Raw genomic sequence first — 22,103 nt, forward strand, 5'->3', positions numbered from 1 at the left:
AAAAAGGAAAAATGGCCCATGACGCGCCTAACGTGCGTGTAAACAACCCTGATGAGTTAATGGGTAAAAATGGCTAATTTACAACGATATATAGTTGTTTAGTGGGGTGATGGGACACTTCAAAAGTTTAGGTATCTTTATGCAAATATGAGACAAATTCGATGATTCTTTTCTCTATTTAATATTATTTGTATACACACAATCAAACTATCCATATTTTTATAGGCCCCACCAATTGATAAGCTAAGCAAAAAGAAGCATATATGATACGTAACATTTTATTTAATACAATATAGTAATGAAAATCAGTGATTAAACCTACTTTCCCCCACCTTAAGCCTCCCTTCCCTTGTCTGTCTTCTGTTCTCTTCTCTTCTCCTACTTTGAATCAACAATGGCATTCTCATCTCCTATTTCTCCATCTTATTCATCTCATCTCTCCTCAAAACATGTCAAGGCTAACAAGACGAAGTTTTCCACCATTAACAAGATCAATTCATTTCCTCTCATTCAACGCTCTCCTTTTCTCAAGTAACTAAACTTTCACTCTTTTCATTTTCTGCATGTTTCCCTTATGCTAGTTCAGATGTTAACAATCTGTGATTTTCAATTTTTTAATTTTGGGTCGTAAAGTTTGAATTTTTGGGATGGTATTGGGTAATTGTGTTCAACTTTAGTAAAAGCAAACTGAAAATGCTATTGGATAAACATATGCTTTAAACTATTGTAATTATCTCATCATTCTGCTATCTTTTTTGGTTTATGGTCTTCTATTCAGTAGTGAGAGGTGGATTGGGAACTTTCTTTGACATAGTTTTACTGTGCTTTGTTTTTGTGGGTCCACAGTTGTATTCTACTCCATTTAAGCTTTGAACTGCTGTTCCGTAGCAATGAAACCTGAATGTGGAATGGATGTCCTTTTGCAAAATTTTCAGAGATAGTTACTTGCTAGAATATTTGAGAGGAAGGGGCGGGCGGGGGGTGGGGGGTGGGGGAGGCTTGGGAAAGGGTTTATGAAATCACTGAAATTTCACATTTCCCGTTGTTGGTCCATATCCTAGATGAATATTTATGTTGAGTCATGTGATCAATTTAAAGAGAAAAATTCTTGTTAATAGTGTGTTTGTATTGGCACATATCGGCAAACATGAAAAAAAGAAAGAAAGCAAGTATTTCTTGGTGAAAATATATTTCACAGATACAAGCAATTCTAGTTTGATGTTTTAATTAAGGGAAAACTTTTGTCGATTTCACTGTGTCAGGTAATACCTGTTTCTTTGGTTTGGCATTATAATTGATGTGGACAATAGAGGGTTGCAGAAGATAGGGAAGTTTAGCCTTAATATAGATGCTTATGATCACAGAATGTGCGTTGAAACATGGAGAAAAATGAGAGGATTTGATGGGTAGTTTATTGGTATGGCGTGGAGGACTTTGAGGATGTATAGTTCAAGGATTCAGGATCTTTCAGGAAGCAGATCAGACATACTTCCGATTTTTATTTTTTATTTTTTGAAACTGGTAATGTTGTATTCCTCTACCTTCAAAAGAGGAACTGAAGAAGAGAATAAGGGAGAAACTACTTACAGAGAGCCTAACAGATCTACAAGCTATAATTCCTCTATATCTGTTTCTTTACACCAAAAAAAGAAAGACACAATACAATTCCATTTTACTTTATGATTGGAAATGGAGTTATCTTCAAAACATATACTATTTCTCTCTTTCGACACAGTCCACCAGATGCAATGTGGTATGATTTTCCATCATCTCTTCTGGCACTTGCTTCCACCTCTTCTAATCTAGCAGCTCAGAAGATATGCAGTGTGCTTAAGCATGGTCCATTTTGTGTCTGAGAGTCAGAATTGAACTCCATAACTGAGCAGTGACATCTACTGGTATACTTTCAACGTTATGTCCATTAAAGTTTTTATCCATTCTTCTTGTAAGAAGAACTACAACGGTTATTTTGGCCATTTGAATCTGTAAATAAGACTGCCAGCACAACCTATTGTGCTGATGATATGTAGAATGTTACCTTCCTATTTTTTTTCATCCATTCAGATACAGTTGTTGGGTGGTAGAAAATTTGCCACACTTGCGGTTTTGTTGGGACAGTGTCATCACCTGAAAGAAATAACATAAATTGAAAGAAGCTAACTGATGTCCCTACGGTTTTGATTAGCAAAGAAGTGAGGATTTTCTGCGATGGTCAAGATAATAGTTAAAATCCATTCAAGGAGTGTGTGCTAGCAATGTAAGCCATGTTTGATATTGTAAGAGATGGGAACTTGTTAAATATGCCTGATGTTTGATATCCAAAGATTACAGAAAAAACAGTAAGCAGCGATCTGTGGGTGGTTGAGGCAGTCCAATTCCTTTTATCTTCCCCTTGCTAATTTAGAAGAGATTTCTGATCCATTAGAATTGAAATTACATCATTCTACTTCTTCCCTTCCGTCGACTGTTGTAAGACTCTTCAAAATTTAGTTTGTCTTGCTAATGCATGTCATAACATTGAAGAGATCCTCATATATAAATAAACTTTGGGCTAACGACTGTATAGGCATAAGAATAATGGAGTAGTTTTTGTCATGTCTAAACTTTCAGTTCAACTTTAATGTGTACCTTCCCTAAAGAAGAAAAGAGCAAAAGGAATATAAGGACCATAGCTGTATACTTACCATTCTCAAGAAAAAAGAAGTATGACCATAGTGGTAAGTGCCCTCCACCTCAAAGCATAACATTGTGGTTTCAAGTCATTAAAGGAGCGAAATTGGTAATGTGGTTTCAAGTCATTAAAGGAACAAAATTGGCAATGCCACTTCTGGGTTCATGGGTAGGGGGTTTGGAGACATGGGGGTTTCAATATGCAACTGCTCACCAACCAAAATAAGAAAAGCATTAAAAAACCAAAAAGAATATTTTGTCGCCCATCTGTGACATCTACTTTAAGCTAAAAGGTCCTTTTATTTTTGTTATTTTGCGAGAAACTTCTAATGAGCATCCTGGACACTTACTACTATGATTTGTCCCTTTCCTTTGAGAATCTTCTTTTCATCTTATTATTTCTGTTTTGGTGAAGTCTTCCCTTGCTTTGTTTTATAATTTCATTTCAGAGTGGATTTTAGTTCACAATGGGAAAGAGGGAAATCATCAAAGTTCAGCATAAATGCTGCTGTGACGAGCAAAGGTTTATTTTACACTTAAAGCTCTTGTCATCCATGTGTGATTTTCTGTGGTTGCTAATTTCCTCTTCCTTTATCCTATATTGTGTCAGAATACTCGTTGGATGGAGCGCTAGAAAATACTCAGCTCCCGAAGGGTGATTGCTGGTCTGTTCATAAATTTGGTGGTACCTGTGTGGGAACACCTGAAAGAATTGGGAATGTAGCTGAGATAATAACTGCTGATCAATCAGAGAGAAAGTTGGTAGTGGTATCTGCAATGTCAAAAGTAACTGACATGATGTATGATCTGATTTACAAGGCACAGTCCCGAGATGACTCGTATATAACAGCACTTGATGCTGTTAGAGAGAAACATAAATTAGCAGCTGTTGATCTACTTGATGGAGACGACCTAGCTAGTTTCTTATCTAAACTGCAAGATGACGTGAACAACCTTAAATCCATGCTCCGTGCAATATATATTGGTATGCCTCTTTTTCCCGTTTGTTCGCCTGATGTCTAGGGGGGGGGTTGTGGGGGTGGGGTGGGGGAGCTTCTTGACGCTTCTTTGCTCAAATCGAGTAAACACCATTGCAAATTTGTAGTTCTACAAAGGATGATGTAAAAGAAAAATAATCTAGAGTACTCTAATCCCCATTCCCTTAATTGGAAGCATATTGCTGTGCAATAATTATGGTTTTACTTCAGTCTCTTGTTATCATACTGGTTTGTTGCTTTAGTCTTTTGTTTTTGCTAGAACTGAATTGGTTCCTAATTGGAGTTCCTTTGATTGACCTGCCCCCCCTTTTAACTTTACAGCTTACTTGTTTTGCAGCTGGTCATGCAACAGAGTCTTTTTCCGATTTTGTAGTAGGGCATGGTGAGTTGTGGTCTGCACATTTGCTATCATCTGCTGTCAGAAAGGTGGGTTTCTTTTAGATTTTGTTCAATCTTACATAGCTAATTAGTTCTTCTAGTTATGAAATTAAAATCACCCCCCATCTTGGCTCTACCTTTTAAATTTATACTTGCAGAATGGTGTAGACTGTAAGTGGATGGACACAAGGGAAGTGCTTGTTGTGAACCCGACAAGTTCTAACCAAGTTGATCCAGATTATTTGATGTCAGAGGAGAGACTTGAGAAATGGTACTCCAAAAATCCATCTAAAACAATCATTGCAACGGGCTTTATAGCTACCACGCCACAGAATATTCCCACTACTTTGAAGAGAGATGGTAGTGATTTCTCCGCTGCTATAATGGGGGCTCTTTTAAAAGCACATCAAGTTACAATCTGGACAGATGTTGATGGAGTATATAGTGCAGATCCAAGAAAAGGTTCGTCTATGCTCATTCAATGCCTTTTCCAACTTGATGCCTTTCTGGACTTTCATGAGCCAAATTTCATCATGTATTTATCATTGATGTGGATGTTTTCCAACTAAATGATGCCTCATTTGCAGTTAGTGAGGCCGTTATTCTGAAGACATTGTCGTATCAAGAGGCGTGGGAAATGGTGAAGTCATGACATTCTCTGCAGTTTCTGAATTTAGTATGGCCTCTTATGCCCCTTTGTAACAGCAAAATTTCTTATTTTTTCTGCAGTCGTATTTCGGTGCCAATGTCTTACATCCTCGAACAATTGTTCCAGTGATGCAATACGACATTCCAATAGTTATAAAAAATATTTTCAACCTTTCTGCACCTGGAACAATGATCTGCCGATCTTCTGGAAATGAATACGAAGATGGACAAAAATTGGAATCCCTTGTCAAAGGATTTGCAACAATTGACAATGTAGCCCTTGTGAATGTTGAGGGGTAAGGCTGCGCTTGTTTCAGGAGTAGTCAATGTACGATTTCCTTATTTTACATGATGCTTATTACCCTTTTTCAGAACCGGAATGGCTGGTGTTCCTGGTACTGCTAGCGCCATTTTTAGTGCAGTAAAAGACGTTGGTGCTAATGTAATCATGATATCCCAGGTACATTAATCCACTGATTCCTGTTTTAGTTATTACTATTATGATTACAAGTACTTTAATTGGCAGCTATATTGCAGGCTAGCAGTGAGCATTCAGTGTGCTTTGCTGTGCCTGAGAAAGAGGTGAAAGCCGTTGCGGATGTTTTGGAGTCTAGGTTTGGTCAGGCTTTGAGTGCCGGACGGCTTTCTCAGGTATTATGCTTTCCTGATTGCGTTTGAGAAGTTAACAGTGTTGTCAATCCAATTGTAATAGAAAGGGAAAAACGGGGCGTTCAGTTCTTGGGACCATCTTTAGTTAATGCATTTTGCATCAACTGCACCTTCCATATCCTGGTTAAGGTTTTAATTTGAGCCCTGTTACGTGATAAATGACCCCTTCTCTTTTTATCTTTTAACTTGTTCATTTAGATGTTTGTACAAGACAAGTTTGCTGAAAAAAGAGAATTCACAGTAAAGATGATGTGTGACAGAGCTTCAATAGGTCTTCTCTTGAAGAATATAATCCTGTTCTCATGTGGTTGCTAGATATGCATTGTGCAGCACGGAGAGCCTTGATTTGATCAGAAAGAGAAAGAGTATTGTCATAATTGGATTGAGCAGGGTACACCATATTGGACAAGTTATGATGAATGATAGACAGATTGGATATTTGTGGCATTGGGTTCTAGGTTTCACTAACTTGAATAATTTAAAGATCAGCTCAAGATAGCCTAAAAATTGTTAAGGCTATCAAAATCTAGGTCTAGTAGATGCTAACAGAAAAGAGGAAAACCTGAAACAACAGCTTTTAGATGCCCCTGATCAACAGTGACATAAGCACTGACTCGGTCTTACTTGAGGCGTGTTTCTTCTCTAGGGAGGATAATAAAGCTGGCCAACCAATTGGAAACAAGCTAAGAAATTATGGATATGGAGGCTTAACACTGCATAAATGAGAGGAGAGTAGGATAAGCCTGAAACATCTATATTTTGTCTGGGCTGATTAAACTGATTACGGGCATCCCAATTCACAAGTATAGTCACACTGCAGAACTACTCTGATTTAATTACGGGCATCCCAGTTCACAAGTATAGTCACACTGCAGAGCTACTCTGACTTATAAATATTTTACAAACCAGACATTATAGAAACTAATTTTACCTATAATGCTGCTGCTAAACAAATTCCCACTATTCAAAGCAATGATTATAGATCAAAAAGGACTTGAACCAGATTTTGCAATTTATGGTTTCAATATGTAGGGTTTCTTTGACCTTTGGATTCAGCTTCGATAAACAGTGTGATTAGCGAAGTGTGTTGGTGTTTTTTTGGGATTTTTCTTCTGTCTTTAGATTCTATCAACTTATCATATCTACTTCTTTTAGTCGCTTCACAAGTTGCAATATTATAATACTATAGCTACCTGATTAAGGGTACTTTTAAAACAACCTGATATACTTTAAATTCTTCTCAGATTGCAGTAATTCCGAACTGTAGCATTTTGGCAGCTGTTGGTCAGAGAATGGCTAGCACTCCTGGAGTTAGTGCTACACTTTTCACTGCACTTGCAAAGGTTTGACAATTTTCTACCCTTGTATATAAATTTTTTTTCGGTATGTGACTGTATGTGGCTATATCTTGTGAAAACAACAGTAGCACAAACATAATGTCAAGGGAATTCATACAATGCAAACACTACAATATGAATAATGTAATCATATTTGATCCTGGTAATTTTTCTGAATGTCAGTCTTCAAAAGTAGCATTTTAGTGCAGGCTAATATCAACATCCGTGCTATAGCTCAAGGTTGCACAGAGTACAACATTACAGTAGTTGTTAAGCGAGAAGATTGTGTAAGAGCCTTACGTGCTGTGCACTCAAAATTTTATTTGTCAAGAACAATAATTGCTGTGGGCATTGTTGGACCTGGATTGATTGGAGGCACATTGCTTGACCAATTAAAGGATCAGGTTGTCAATTCAACCTTTTGTTAATTTGATCTTTCCTATTTTGCTCCGACTTCTCCAATTGAAATTAAGTAGTTATTTTTTAATCTGTGATTATCGTTTCTTGTATAAAATATCAATATCCATGACTATTTCTAGAATATAGTTTGATTATCCCTCCATGCCCCCTCAGTAATATTTTGAGTCTCTTCAGAATTTTGAAGGCTGATTGTAGGAACATAGCCCATAATCATCATCAGTGGAAGGCCAAGTCCAATTTCACATTTCTATCTATTCGTTTCACTTGTAAAAAGCTCTGAACAAGAGATGTTTCTTTCAGATTTGATTAGCAATTAAAACAATACAATAGAATGATTTCTAACCTACTGCAACTGAAATTTTACATTCCTTTTGCAACTTTGTTTTTAAATTTCAATTTTGACATGATTTCCTTTGATTGATGTTGGCTGTTAATTTCTGATCATGTCTCGTTTAGAGTCTCCTTGTTCTTTGATCACTCTTTTCCTCTCCCTTTTTGGCCATGGAATTTCCTTTTGTTGCTAGTGGTTTACAAACATTTTTTATGCTGATTTTTATTCATAATTTTAGTGACTTGAGTGATGTTTGCTATATTCATTGCTTTATTAACTTTCTGTATATATAAAGTTGTTCCCTTTTCCCTATCCATTAAATTTCTAAAGATCTAATCTAGTTGAGACTTTCAGCATTTCCAAGCTGCAGGTCATTTTGCTTCTTAAAAACTTTCTTGTTGGAGTAATTTACTTCTTCTCATTTCTACATGTGCTGGAAGATGTGATTAACTGTTTCAATTTTTAAACACTACACAACATCAACTAACAAGTCAGACTTGAAGAGAGTCAAGACTTTATTCTAAACTTTGTCTATGTAAGCTTCTGTCTGATAAGTTTGTTTGCTTGTAAGGTTGTTTCAAATGCTGTTCTTCTGTTTGAGGAAAAATATTTTAAACAGGTTATGCGCATGTCAGCCCCCATTTTTAAATTAATAATATCTTTTCATAAACCTTCCTGCTAGACTTAAGCCGTGGCCAACAAATTGTTATTGTTTGTTTTATCTTTTCCCCCTTGTTTACTCCTGAAAAAGAAATAAGTAGGATACAAGAGAAGCGAGTAAAACACATATGAACTAGCATATGTAAAAAGAAACACGTATCAGGATATGAAGGCCAATTATGCATACCTATTATACATGTTTTCCTGCTTATTGCTTATTATTTTCTTCTTTTTCTGAATGGTCTCTCTCTGCAATGCTACAGTTCCAGTAAGGATATTCTAGTGATCTGGTCCACTTGCTGTGGTTGTTAGTATGTCTGGAAGTGGACCTGAACCAGTGTATATTTTGTGTTTGATGTCACTTGCACCTTTTTTTTCCAAAGCTTAGTTTTTCGGCAGGATTGCTGAATTGCAGTTAAAAAAAAAAGAACAAATAAACATATAAAGCAATGGAGCCATCATAGTATTTTTTTTCCGTTGGGAATGTTGTTTGACATTTATTGAGGACACATCAGAATATTTTATATGACTTGCTTCAAAGGTTAGAACTTTTGTGGAAGACAATATGGCATGAACACCTTTCATTATCCTCCGACTAGTTGAATACTGAGGATATATCTGCAAGCCTGCATATCTGTTCAATTTCTAACACCTGGTCTTTCTCCCAGTAGCTTAGAATTATATTGGGTTAAATTGATTGTGCTTTTCTGTGCATCAGTGCTGTGAATGCACCACTCAGGTTCTTGAGGAATACAAAACTAGAGTACTAATTAACCGGTTAATTTCTTCTGTAATTTGTGGTAAGTTTTCCAGGAATATTTGGTTAAAAGCGCTTCACAATTTTCTTTCTTTGGCAGACAGCCGTCTTAAAGGAGAAATTTAACATTGACTTACGTGTGATGGGTATAACTGGAACGAGGACAATGCTACTGAGCGAGTCGTAAGTCTTGAAAGTCATATGTTCTTTTACATGCTCACTGATGTATGTCATGCTTCTAATATGGCCTTAGGCCCAGCTTCGACGTTGGAAAATAACACTTAAAATGATTTAAAGATGAAAGAGCAGCACATTTAAGCATGCTGCAAATAGCAAGCTGATTGATGAACTACATAGAACTAAGTCGTTTTGACGATTGAATTTGATGATGTAATGGTTAATTAAAAATATGTACATCTACTTATCTGCAGTGAATCCTCCAAGAGAAGTTTTATTATGATTTGGTTTTGCATGACAGTTTGTAAGTCTTGCTTGCTGAATAACGGAAGTCAAATTTGGAAATTTGTATTGTTTCAGTAAAATAATAATGTGATTTATACTCAATCAAAGGGGATAAGTATAGTATTGTAAATCTCCTTCCATCTTATCCTTCACTAGGAAAAGGGAATAAGGAAAAAAGTTTGAATGACTTATTAAAAAGAACAAGAAAAAAGGTTTGAATGTTAATTTGGTTAGAAATACTTTTAAGATAATTGAGTTGATGTCAAATACAAGGGAGTTTATTGAAGAATTATCAACAAAGAAAATACAAACTTAGTTTCTGATGGCACTTCAAATGCTTGGCTGGCTTATTGTAACTTCAAATGCTTGGCTGGCTTATTGTAACTGCTGACATATAGTCTATGATAATATTAAATGCTCTTTAGGAGTACGATGCTAAGGCATTCTTGTCAATGTTGACAGGGGTATTGACTTGTCAAGATGGAGACAGCTGCTAAGTGTAAAAGGAGAAATGGCCGACATGAATAAGTTTGTTCACCATGTACGTGGCAATCATTTTATCCCAAACACTGTAATGGTGGATTGCACTGCCGACTCTGATGTCGCAAGCCACTACTTTGGCTGGTTGCATAGAGGAATACATGTTGTCACCCCGAATAAAAAGGCTAATTCAGGACCACTAGACCAGGTAACTAAGTACTTTTGTATTGCCACTTTCTGGAAATAGAACCTCATCTTTTCACCATTTTCTGGTAATATTTTTGCTTTCCCCTTCTATGCACTCAATCATAGAGGGGAAGAGATGACGATTTTTGATAGTGTTGTATTTCTATCTTTTGCTAAAAATTATGAAATAGTTGAGAATGGATCTTCTCATCCCTGTTATTGCATTTTTCTTTCCATAAATTGCTTCCAGTACTTGAAGCTGAGAGCTCTACAGCGGCAATCATACACTCATTACTTCTATGAAGCTACTGTTGGAGCTGGTCTACCAATCATTAGCACCTTACGTGGACTTCTTGAAACTGGGGACAAGATCTTGCGGATTGAGGGCATTTTTAGGTTTGTATCATTGTGATTTGGACTTGTTGCAAAATTCTAAATATTGAAGTGCTACTGATAAGGTGACTCATGCTTCACTACCTCATGCACTATGGAAAATAAAATTTGTTAGTTTGGTTTCCTCGTGTTCAGTTCATTTCTCTTGTTTTTGCAGTGGAACTTTGAGTTACATATTCAATAACTTTACGGGCTCAAGGGCGTTCAGCCAAGTTGTGAAGGAGGCGAAAGAGGCAGGTTATACTGAACCAGATCCAAGGGATGACCTGTCTGGAACAGATGTTGCCAGAAAGGTATTTGGTGATGGTTTCAAGTATTTTATTTCATTTCATTTATAGCCTAAAATAAACTACAACAACAACAATATACCCAGTGTAATACCACAACTGAGGTCTGGGGAGGGTTGGATGTACTCAGATTCTTACCCATACCTTTGTGGGGTAGAGAGTCTGTTTCCGATATGCCCTTGGTAACCTACAATAAACTGATTCCTCGATTTCCATTTTCCCACTAAGTCCGTGATTAGCATTCTGCAGAAAATGACATCTTGGGATCACTACATGCCCAGGGTATAATACTCTGATTTTATCCTTAAAGATGGTCACTGTATGATGAAATTCTAAGTCATGACTTTGTGTTGCAAATACCATGCTGATCGAGTTACTGTCCATATACCATTCCGGCGGATGTTGTTACTTGTGCAGATTTTCCTTGTCATCCAAAACATAAGAAATTAAAATAAGTCCTGATTCCACATCGACTACTTCTATTTTTCTTATACAATGGCTTCCCTGTTCCAGGTGATAATTCTTGCTAGGGAAAGTGGGTTAGAGCTAGAGCTTTCAGATATCCCCGTTCAGAGCCTTGTGCCTGAGCCATTAAGGGTGAGTTCTTCGTTTAATCATGTGCAGCGTTAGTTAGATAGCTGTTTTTTTCCATGAAGTAATTTTTGGCTGTTTTTCCAGTCTAGTGCATCTCCGGAGGAATTTATGCAGCAGTTGCCACAATTTGATCAACAGTTGGCTGCGCAGAGGCAAGAGGCTGAAAACACTGGGGAAGTGAGTACTCTGGACTTAAATTTTACAGAAACGAGCTTGAATATTACATATACTTTGTTCCGTGATGGTCATCTTGTGTTATTTACCTTTTCTATCTGATTTTCCAATTAGATTGTAATTAGGAGAAGTTAGCTCAGAATTCTGCTATAACGCATGTGAGAGGCACGTGCTGGATTCAATTAGTTAGTTATAACTACTTGTCCTGCCAATTTTCATTCCTTGCTATTTCAACTGGATATAAGGTCATTTGCCTTTTGTAATCATCTTTTGGAGAATTAATCAGCAATCAGTGAGTTGTTTCTTCTTCTATTTGGGTATTTGTTTAGGAATTGTGAAGTTGTTCTTAAGAATATCACAATTTCTTCTTTTTTCTATGAGATAGTATCATTGGTGTCGGAGCCATCACCTTGGATTGGTGGAATGGGTGATCACAGTACTAGAATAGAAGAGATGAGAAGGACTATGGATGTAGTGGTGGGATCTGTGACAGAATTGGTCAGAATAGTGGATTTCAAGGTCACGCAGGCCATGGATGAGATAAAGAAAATGATCGCTTCTATGTCAACAGGTTGACCTGCTGTACCAGAAATTAAGGAGGGGGAAAATGGAGAATTGCCTCATGTGAGGGAAATGGAGTCAGAAGGACTGAAGTAATGAGAGGGGAGGATATCAGGTACCCACACAGAATTATCAAGTAGAATTTCCCAAATTTGATGGTTGTGGGTTGCGAGACTGGCTATACAAATGTAACCAGTTCTTTGAAGTGGATGAGACACCAACAACTTCTCGAGTCAAATTGGCTTCTTGTAGATTCGAGGGGAATGCATTGTTGTGGCATCAAACCTAGATGAAGAATCGACTTACTAGGGAATGGCCAAGTTGGGGGAGAATATATGAAATGCTTGTACACTCTAGGTTTGGGACAGAGCTGTTTGTTGACCCTTTGGGGGATTTCAAAGACCTTCGACAGGTATCATCTGTACAAGATTATGTTGATACATTTAATGAACTGTTAACTAGAGTAGAATTGACAGATGAGTGTGTTGTGAGCTGTTTCATTAGGGAATTGAAGATTGAAATTGGTTTGTTGTGGAGATGTTTGCTCCTAGGTCCCTACAGAGGGATATTAGCTTTTACCAGAATCCAAGAACAAACCCTAGCCTTGCAACAACCACCCCACCACCTACAAACAAAATAGTTACCCTTTCAACCCCTCCCTACCGAGGTCAAATTACTGAAATCCATCATTTTCCTAAGCTACCACCAGCCATCTCACAACCTATAGTCCAATACCATCCCTCCCCAAGCCCAAGTTACTCACCAAAGGAATCCTTCCGTACCAAAATTTTTGAGTCATACTGAAATGGAGGAAAAGAGAGCAAAGGGATTGTGTTTCAATTGTGATAAAAAAATTCACTGTTGGTCACAGGTTGGGTGTTGCTTGACAACCATTAACCCTTTTACTGTCTGTAGCATATGGGAACAAAGTCAACAACAACAATGCGTGGAAAAGGCTAACTTGGAAATTGCAAGATGTGGTGTTTGAGTCTGATATGCTGGTTTTACCTATTGGAGGTTGTAAAATGGTGCTGGGCATACAATGTTTGATTACACTGGGGACATTGTATGGAATTTTAGGTAACTAAACATGGAGTTTACTCTCATGGGACAGAAGGTGTCTCAGAGGTTTCCGACCTCCTACTGCTAGACCAATCCAGCAAGGTCAAATGGACAAGTTGTTGGCCAAGCCTGATGCATTATGCATGATCTCTGTGGGAGTATTGAAAGAGATAGTCCCATAGATAAATGCTAGCCTCTTGATTATGATTTATGGAAGGGAAGGTAGAAGACCCTGCAAACCTTGAAGTCTTACACATGGTGTAAGATAAGTATGAGGACCTTTTCAAAGGGCCTACTGAACTACCACCATGACCACAAGATTACACGAAGGAGGGTATTTCACCAATCAATATTAGGCATATATGCATCCTGTGATTCAGAAGGATGAGATTGAAAAGATGGTGGATGAACTGCTTGAATCAGAGTTACGAGGAATAGTATAAGCCCCTATTTCTCTCCAATTGTGATGGAAAAAAAGAAGAATGGTCCACGGAGGATGTGCTTATACAACAAGGAGTTAAACAAACGCACAGTGAAGGATAAATTCCCAATACCTGTGATAGAGGAGCTACTGGATGAGCTGCATGGTGTTAAAAACTTTTCAAAGCTGGACTTGAGTCTGGCTACCATCAAGATTTAGATGATTGAGGAAGATATTCTCAAGAATGCATTTACGACACACCATGGACATTATGAGTTTTTGGTCAGGCCAGTTGGCTTAACCAATGCTCTTTCTACTTATTGTAGCTTCATGAACCAGGTTTTCTCTCCTTATCTCAGGAAATTCATGCGGGTATTTTTTTGATGACATGTTGATATACTGTTCTAGCTGGAGGGATCATTTGTTGCACTTGGAAGAGCTTTTCAGGACACTGAGAGCCAATAAACTGTTCGTCAAAAAAAGCAAGTGCGCTTTTGGGTTAACTTAAGTTTATTAATTGGGACACATAACTTCAGTGCATGGTGTTGCTATGGATGGCCGGAAGGTTAGGCTGTTCTTAGTCAGCCACAACCAACAACAATTAGAGCTTTAAGGGGGTTCCTTGGCCTCACTGGGTAGTAGAAGGTTTGTCCAGGGCCATGGGAGCATTGCTAGACCCCTTACTGACTTACTAAAGAATTGAAGTTTCACTTTGTCTGAATCTGCCACTCATGCTTTTGACAAACTGCAATTGGCCACTACATCAGCCCTCATCGTTGTTCTTCCTGATTTCACTAAAGAGTTTGTGGTAGAGACTGATGCCTTAGGAGATGACATTGGAGCAGTGTTAGAGGGCAAACCTATTGTTTTCTTTTTTGAAACTGGTAAATGTGAATTCCTCAGCATTAAGGACATGCTGGACACCATCCGAAAGTGTGAGATTTTAAAAAATAGAAAAGAAGATACTTGCAGAGATCTTAATAAATCTACAGATTGATCTATATCCTTTAAACCTACTTTTTTACTCCAAAAGTAGAAAGATATTATACAATTCCATTTAACTTTCTGGATGAAATTGGATCTAACTTCATAAGACCTCCCATTCTCATGCATTGTGGGATGATCCTCCACCACTTCTTTTGACTTTTGCTGCCTCCTCTTTTCATCCAACTGCTAAGAAATCTGCAGTATGCTCCGGCATAGTCCAACTTGTCTTTGTTATATTGAGAAATAGAGACCAAAGTTGTGTTGTAAAAGTGCAGTGTAAAAATAGATGACTCTTTGTTTCATTGCCTAAGAAGCACCTGCAAACTATGATGTTCCCTTTTTTCTTCATAACTTCTTGTGTCAGGCATGCTTTTTTAACCACCAAGTAAAGCATTTTACCTTGTTTGGGATGGACTCTTCCATAAGTTTCTCCATATTTTTGGTTGTCTTATATTCTGTACCCTTTCCTCCATTATATAAACCCTTTTAACAGAGAATTGCCAATCTATATGTGTTTCCATCTTAATGTATCTGGTTCAACAGTAGTGCCATTGAAATCATCAATCCTTCTTCGCAGATCCGGAACTCTATCAATCTCCCAGTCATTTAGCGATCTCCTAAAGAAAAAGTGACATCCCTGTGCACCAGTGTTTTGGACGGGGAGAGGCGACAAGGGCCTGCCTCTCCAAAAACTAAAAATATTTAATTGCACATATAATATTCAAAATTTCAATAGCAATTACATATATTACAAATATTATAATAATTACTATAGAAAGAATTAATTTTTTTTTCAAAAAAATAATGGACAGCAGTCACAGACTCACAGCACAGTGAAAACAGAAGACATTTTACAATAATCTGGGACAAAATAGAGAGTGAAGAAAATAGAGGAAAAAAAGAGTAGTGAAGAAAACATGAAGAAACAGAACTGAAAGTCTGAAACGAAAATTGAAGACGAAGAACAGAAAAAAAGAGGTATACCTCAAGTCTTCAGCAGCAGCAACTCGAAGATGATGGAGACCAGGAGAAGAGATCGCGAGGGGAAGAGAGTCGGGGAGAAGAGTTCACAGCAGCAGATTTTGAAAATAATTAATAAAGCCCTAATTTTGACTAATATTGTTAAGTCAAATATTTAAAAAAAATAAAAATAAAAAAGGCGCCGCCTTTTCTGGCGCCATTAGGTCGCCATGGGTCGCCGTGGGCCGCCTTTTGCATACCGCCTCGCCTCAGTGGGGAATGGCGAGGAGACCTCGCCTCTCGCCAAAGGCGATGAGGCGCTTGCCATTCACAACACTGCTGTGCACTCCATGTATCATAAATGGTGCCATCTGGGTTGTTGCTTAGAATAAACAGGTTCGGAAGATCTCCATTAATATGGACTTTGCTCCTTCCAAGCATCCTTCCAGAATTTTATTCTTTTCCCATGTCCAACTATCTTCTGCAAGTTCCTTTCCAATTTGGGCCATAGGGCTCTAATGGTCTTCCAGACTCCAACCCCATAAGTATCAGTGCTCACATTGGTACACTATGGGTTGAGTTCACCAAAGTTGTGTCTAATCACCTCCCTCCATAATGCATGATCCTCCTTATTGTATCTCCAGAGCCATTTCATCAATAGACTATTGTTCCGTGCTTTCAGATTTTGATGCCCAAACCACCTTGCTCTCTACTGTGCATTGTTGTCTGCCAATTGACTAGTTTGTATCATTTGCCCTCTTTACATCCATGCCACAAAAAATCCCTCCCAAGTCTGTCCATCTTTTTCATAACTTTGGGAGGTGTGGGAAATGTTGACATTACATGCGTAGAAAGTGTATCAAGTACAAAGTTTATAAGGACGAGCCTCCCTCCTAGTGATGTGTACTGTGCCTTTCACATAGCCAATCTTTTTTCAATTTACTCTATTATTCCATCCCAAATTTCCCCTGCTTTGTGTTCACTGCCCTGAGGCATACCAAGGTATGTAGTAGGTATATTTTCAACTATGCACCCTAAAATGATTGCAAGATTTTGGATGTTTAGCACCTCCTTTATAGGAAACAAACTGGTTTTCCCCGGTTAACTTTCAAGCCAGAAAAAGCTTAAAAAATAGTTAAAAATCATTGTGATGTAACCTATTTGCTCAACTTTGGCTCACAAAAGAGCACTGTGTCATCTGTATAATGTAGGCGACATACCTCCATTATTTTATATTTTTGAAAATTAAATATATCTCCATTATTTCCCCTATGCTATCTCCTATCTCAAACCTGTTAATCCATCTATTATATAATGCTATCCTAATCAGGCAATCAAATCCCTCCATTGCTACTATAAAGTATAAACAGGATAGGAGACAGAGTCACCTTGTCTAAGACCACTTTCAGAACAAAAAAAACCTACAGGTTCACCATTCACCAAAACAGAGAACTTGACAGTTTAAATGCAAAAATCAATCCATTTCTCACCAAATCCCATTTGTTTGAGAGTATTCAACAAGAATCTATCGTTGACATGATCATAAGCTTTTTCTATTGCTAGCTTACACATGACACCTGCTTCTGCCCCTTTTAAGTCTTGAGTCCACACACTCACTAGCAATTAGGGCTGCATTCGTGATTTGTCTTCCTTTTATAAATTCCATCTGATGCTTGTAAACTAAATCGTTAACCAGCTCCTTGACTCTCACCAATATATTTTTTTGTGAGAAGGTAACAGTTTGTATTTCTATTTCCAAAAAATCAAAACCTGCCATGACATGTTACAGATTCCTAATTACAGATTAAAGAGAGTATAACAGAAGATCTTCAATCTTGTGACAAAAATTACAGGGATCCTAAGATATTCATAACTGATTCTAGATTTTCCATATACTCCTGTTTACACCAAAAATGAAACAACACAAGACAATTCATTTTCATCTTCTGTATAGTGTTGCTCTTGTTCTGATGACATCTAAGGTTCCTTTCTTTCCATGTTGACCACCAAATACAAGCTGGGATGATTTTCCATCTCTTCCTGTGACCAGAGATGTTGGAATAGCTACTCCATATCTTCAGGGTTTGAGTTACTCTCCTTGGCATCACCCAATTCAATCCCTTTTTATTGATGAAAAGGTCCCACAGTTGGTTGGTTATCCTACAGTGAAGAAACAGGTGAGTCACAGTCTCAGCCTTTTCCCCACATAGGAAGCATCTAGGGTTCAATTGGATACCCCTCTTCATGAGATTTTCCTGAGTCAAAACAGCCTGTTTAGCTAGTAGCCAAGTAAAACAAGACACTTTATAGGGAATTTTGGCTTTCCAAATCATTTTCCAGGGCCACCTATTAATTTGGTTATTGAAAGGGTTGAACTTTTTGTAAGCCCCCTTGACACTGAATCTTCCTTACTTGTGATCCTTCCATTCCAGGCAGTCTTGGACGTTGTTTCCTTCTCTGAATTGTTCTAGAGTTCTGTAGAATTCTACTACTCTCTGGATCTCCCAATCATTGAAAGGTCTTCTAAAGCTCAGATACCGTCCTTGGTTTGACCAAACCTCTGCCATAGTAGCCCTCTGTTGTTGGTTGAGGATGAACACATCAGGGAAAAGTGTTTTTAAGGAACCTAGTTCCAGCCAGTTATCTTCCCAAAATGAGGCATTCACACCATTTCCAATTTTGATTTTGCAATTCCCTCTAAGTTTTGGCGATAGGTTCCTTATGGTTCTCCAAAGGCTAGTTCCATATGTGTTGGTCACCATGCTAGTTGACCAATGCTCTTACATTTCATATTTTGCCTGAATCACCTCCTTCCACAAAGCTTGTTCATTGGAGGCTAGTCTCCAGAGCCATTTCATTAGTAGACATTGGTTCTGAGTCTTCAATTTTCTCAGCCCTAGACCTCTAACTTGTTTATTCCCAATCAAGGCTGCCCATTTAACCAGGTGAATTTTTTTTTCTCGTTGTTGCCTTCCCATAGAAAGTCCTTCTTAGAGCATTCAATCTATCAATTATTCCATCAGGGATAGGAAAAAAAGGACATCATATAACTAGGCAGACACTATTAATAAGTGTTAGTCTTCCCCCTAGGGAAAGGTATTGGCTCTTCCAATTCACTAATCTTCTTTCACATGTTTCGATAACCCCATTCCAAATACCTAAAGACATGCTGTTTGCTCCAAGAGGCATCCCCAGATAAGTAGTAGGGAGGTCACCATTTCTTCCACCAAGGGTCCTAGCCAGAGAGGATAAATCAGGAACTACATTAACTGGATATAAGAAGCTCTTGTTCCAATTTATATGAAGTCCTGATATAGCTTCAAAGAGAGTAAAAGTCACCCTCAGTATCCTGAGTTGTTCTTTATTGGCATCACAAAATATGAGAGTATCATCTGCTTATTGTAAATGGGTGATCTCCAGTTCACATCCCACTCTTTGATATTTTGAATCCCTTTAACCAAAGCTTCTCTCGAGTAGTTTTCAGCATATCACTTAGCCCTTCCATTGCAATGATGAATAGAAAAGGTAATAGAGGGTCACCTTGCCTTAGGCCTCTTTGAGCAGAGAAGAAGCTTGTAGGGGAGCCATTGATAAGAATTGAGTATTTGACAGTTTGAATGCAGAATTTCATCCATCTTAGCCATCTACCACCAAAACCTCTTCTATCAAGAGTTTCCCACAAATACTGCCACTTAAGGTGATCATACGCCTTCTGCATATCCAGCTTGCAGAGAATCTCTGGAGCATTGCTTCTGGTTCTAGAATCGACACACTCGTTTGCCATGAGGATGGCATCCATTATTTGCCTACCTTTAATGAAGGCCAGTTGTTGAGTGTCCACTAGTTTATGCATCACATTTTTGAGTCTCTCAGTAAGAAGCTTAGAAATAATCTTGTAAACACTACCAATTAGGCTGATTGGTCTAAATTCAGTAAGTTCCTTTGCACCTATCTTTTTGGGGATCAAGGCAACATAAGTTGAGTTGAAGCTTTTCTCAAAAACACATCTCTCATGGAAGTTCATTAATTACCTCTCCTCCTATGACTTCCCAACAGTGAGTAAAGAAAGCCATGGTGTAACCATCAGGCTCAGGTGCCTTGTCTCCGGCACAAAGCTTTGCGCTCTCCCATATCTCTTGGTCCTCGAATTCTTTGTGAAGCATAGCACTATTTTATACATTTCCACCTATGAAACTTATAGGTCTAAAATCTTTCAACTTTGAAGCTCCAACCTTCTTTGGTATCAAGGCTTTGAATGTCGCATTGAAGCTTTTCTCGAACTTATGATATTCATAAAAGTATTGGAGTGTCTTCAGGATGTTCTCATTTCGTAAGTTCCCAAAAAATCCAGAAAAAAGGACATAGGGAGTCCATCCACCCCTGGTGCCTTCTCCATAGCACACAATTTAATGCTTTCTAAGATTTCATCTCTTCAAATTGTTCTTTTAGCTCCTCCTGTTCTTCTCCAGATATCGTTGTAGCTTCATGCAACATAATTCTGACCTCCACTTATCTGTCCCTGTCCCTGTCCCTTATACAGGTTCTTGTAGTAATTTTGAATAGCTTCTTTGATCTCTTCTGGTTCTGTCACCTCCATACCATCCACCTTCAACTTATCTATGGAGTTTACCCTTTTGTGAGCTGTAGCTATCCTATGTAAGTATTTGTACTTTTATCTCCCTGTTTCAACCATTGTATTCTTGATTTTGTCTCCAATCTATCTCCTCATTTCTTGCAACTTCTTGAAACACTATAACCAAGTTTGTTTCTTGCAATGCCTCATCAGCAGTGAGAGCTCTTTGTTCTTAGATTGTTGTCAAGGCTTCCAGCTGGTTTGAAATGTCAACCTTTCTTTGTTTCCAATTGCCCCTGTTATTTCCATTCTACTCTTTTAACTTTTCTTTTAGCATCTTCAGTTTCTCAGCTAAAATATAGTCAGGGCCTCCCCTTAACAACAAAAGCTCTCCACCACTGGCTTACCTTTTCTTTGAACCCTTGTACCCTCGGCCTCCAACTTTCAAATTTGATATTATTTCTTGAAGTTCAACTCTCCACAAGATAGCATGATTGGATTGTGGTCAGATCCTATCCTGTCAATCTATGAAAGGGAGTTGTTGGCATTAGTTACTGCAGTACAGAAGCGGAACCTTATTTGTTGGGGAGGCGCTTTATTATCAAAACAGACCATTACAACCTTAAATTCCTATCGTATTAGAGGATAATAACACCTACCCAACAGAAATGGTTGGTAAAAACTGAAATTGCTTGGCTATGACTATGCCATTGCTTATAAAAAAAGGGAAAGAAAACATTGCAGCTGATTCCTTCTCAATAAAAGGAGGATCCACCTCAGCTGCTTAGCATATAGAAACTTTACATGGGACTCATTTGACACTTCACATTCAAACTTTTTATCTATGCTCTTGAAAATTCTGACGATGATTTTCTGACTTTGGAAAATACACCTTTTCCCATGCCATTTTAATACCTGTACTATGTTGAGCGTGGAAGTTAAATTTAGGATAGAGGGAGTAAAACAAACATTTAATAAGATGGAAAACAGTAGGAATTCATTTTGCATTCTAATCAAAGAATTACCAGATTATTCATAGAATGTAGAGCTGTTCTTCATCAATTGACTACTGATTTTATTCCATCTTTTGAGGCAAAAACTGAGTGAGAAGTTTTGCTGGAAGATGCCTCGTGATCTTAGAAATTGTTTCTCTCTAATGTAATGGTTGTTTAGGTCACAAGCATCATCTTTGTGCGGTTCAATCTATTTTAGAAGCAGCACATCTGCACAAGCATGACAAAATATTTTCCGTCTCGATATTGTTGCCATTTGTTGGAGGGTCACTTTGCATGTGTTATATGATCTGCTTTTTTGTATATGTGCTATTTTTATATGAAAAAATGATGTGTTATGTAGGTTTTGAGATATGTTGGAGTCGTAGATGTTGTCAGTGGAAAAGGAACTGTTGAGCTGCAAAAATACAGCAAAGAGCATCCATTTGCACAACTCTCTGGATCAGATAACATAATTGCATTCACAACTGAAAGATATGCGAAGCAACCTCTAATAGTGCGTGGTCCTGGTGCTGGTGCTGAAGTGACAGCTGGTGGAGTATTCTCTGACATTTTACGGCTTGCATCATATCTTGGCGCTCCATCATAAGTCATTTACTGCGATCCACTCATTTTGCCTTTCCGAGTACCATCAATTTTTCTTCTGCATTTCTGAGTAACCATCATTTATTCTTCTGCCTCTGTAATGTTTCACATGAATGGTGTTGCAGTTTCAGCTAAAGCGTGGCTCACTCTGTGACTATGTTGACTAGGCTCTTCTCTTCTTCTATAGAAGTAATTGTAACTTGCTCATTTATGAATTGACCCAGATGCACATATCTTGTTAGGGGCACTTCCTTGTTAATGAAGTGGATTGGCTATGTATTTCGAGGCAATAAATGTTATTTTCAGTAGAAGATGATTTCATTTTCTTTAATTATCATCTCCCATATGGCGTTCCAAATTCAATGAAGAGTGGTGTATTGGCTACCCCGTCCCAACTTGCATACACCAGACACCCAGTTTTTCTATGTTCCAGTCGTTATTCACGTTTGAATGTAATAGATTGTAGAAGTTTTAGAGAGTATAATGGAAGACATGTC

The 22,103-nt window shown here is 38.0% G+C and overlaps 1 protein-coding gene across 1 annotated transcript; it reads left to right on the forward strand.

The window, feature by feature from the left end:
• Positions 1–287: 287 nt before the first annotated feature.
• On the forward strand, positions 288–21,937 carry LOC101264587 (bifunctional aspartokinase/homoserine dehydrogenase, chloroplastic-like). Its single transcript, XM_004250661.4, has 18 exons — positions 288–531; positions 3,120–3,193; positions 3,281–3,655; positions 4,006–4,094; positions 4,205–4,508; positions 4,634–4,686; positions 4,776–4,990; positions 5,067–5,154; positions 5,232–5,345; positions 6,608–6,706; positions 6,910–7,104; positions 8,969–9,051; positions 9,793–10,018; positions 10,247–10,392; positions 10,547–10,682; positions 11,190–11,273; positions 11,355–11,447; positions 21,365–21,937. The coding sequence occupies exons 1-18, from the start codon at positions 395–397 to the stop codon at positions 21,608–21,610; spliced, it is 2,757 nt and encodes a 918-aa protein (XP_004250709.1). The 5' UTR covers positions 288–394; the 3' UTR covers positions 21,611–21,937.
• The last annotated feature ends 166 nt before the right edge of the window (positions 21,938–22,103 follow it).

The sequence above is a fragment of the Solanum lycopersicum genome, chromosome 11 (genome assembly GCF_036512215.1).
Source record: "Solanum lycopersicum chromosome 11, SLM_r2.1".
NCBI lineage: Eukaryota > Viridiplantae > Streptophyta > Magnoliopsida > Solanales > Solanaceae > Solanum > Solanum lycopersicum.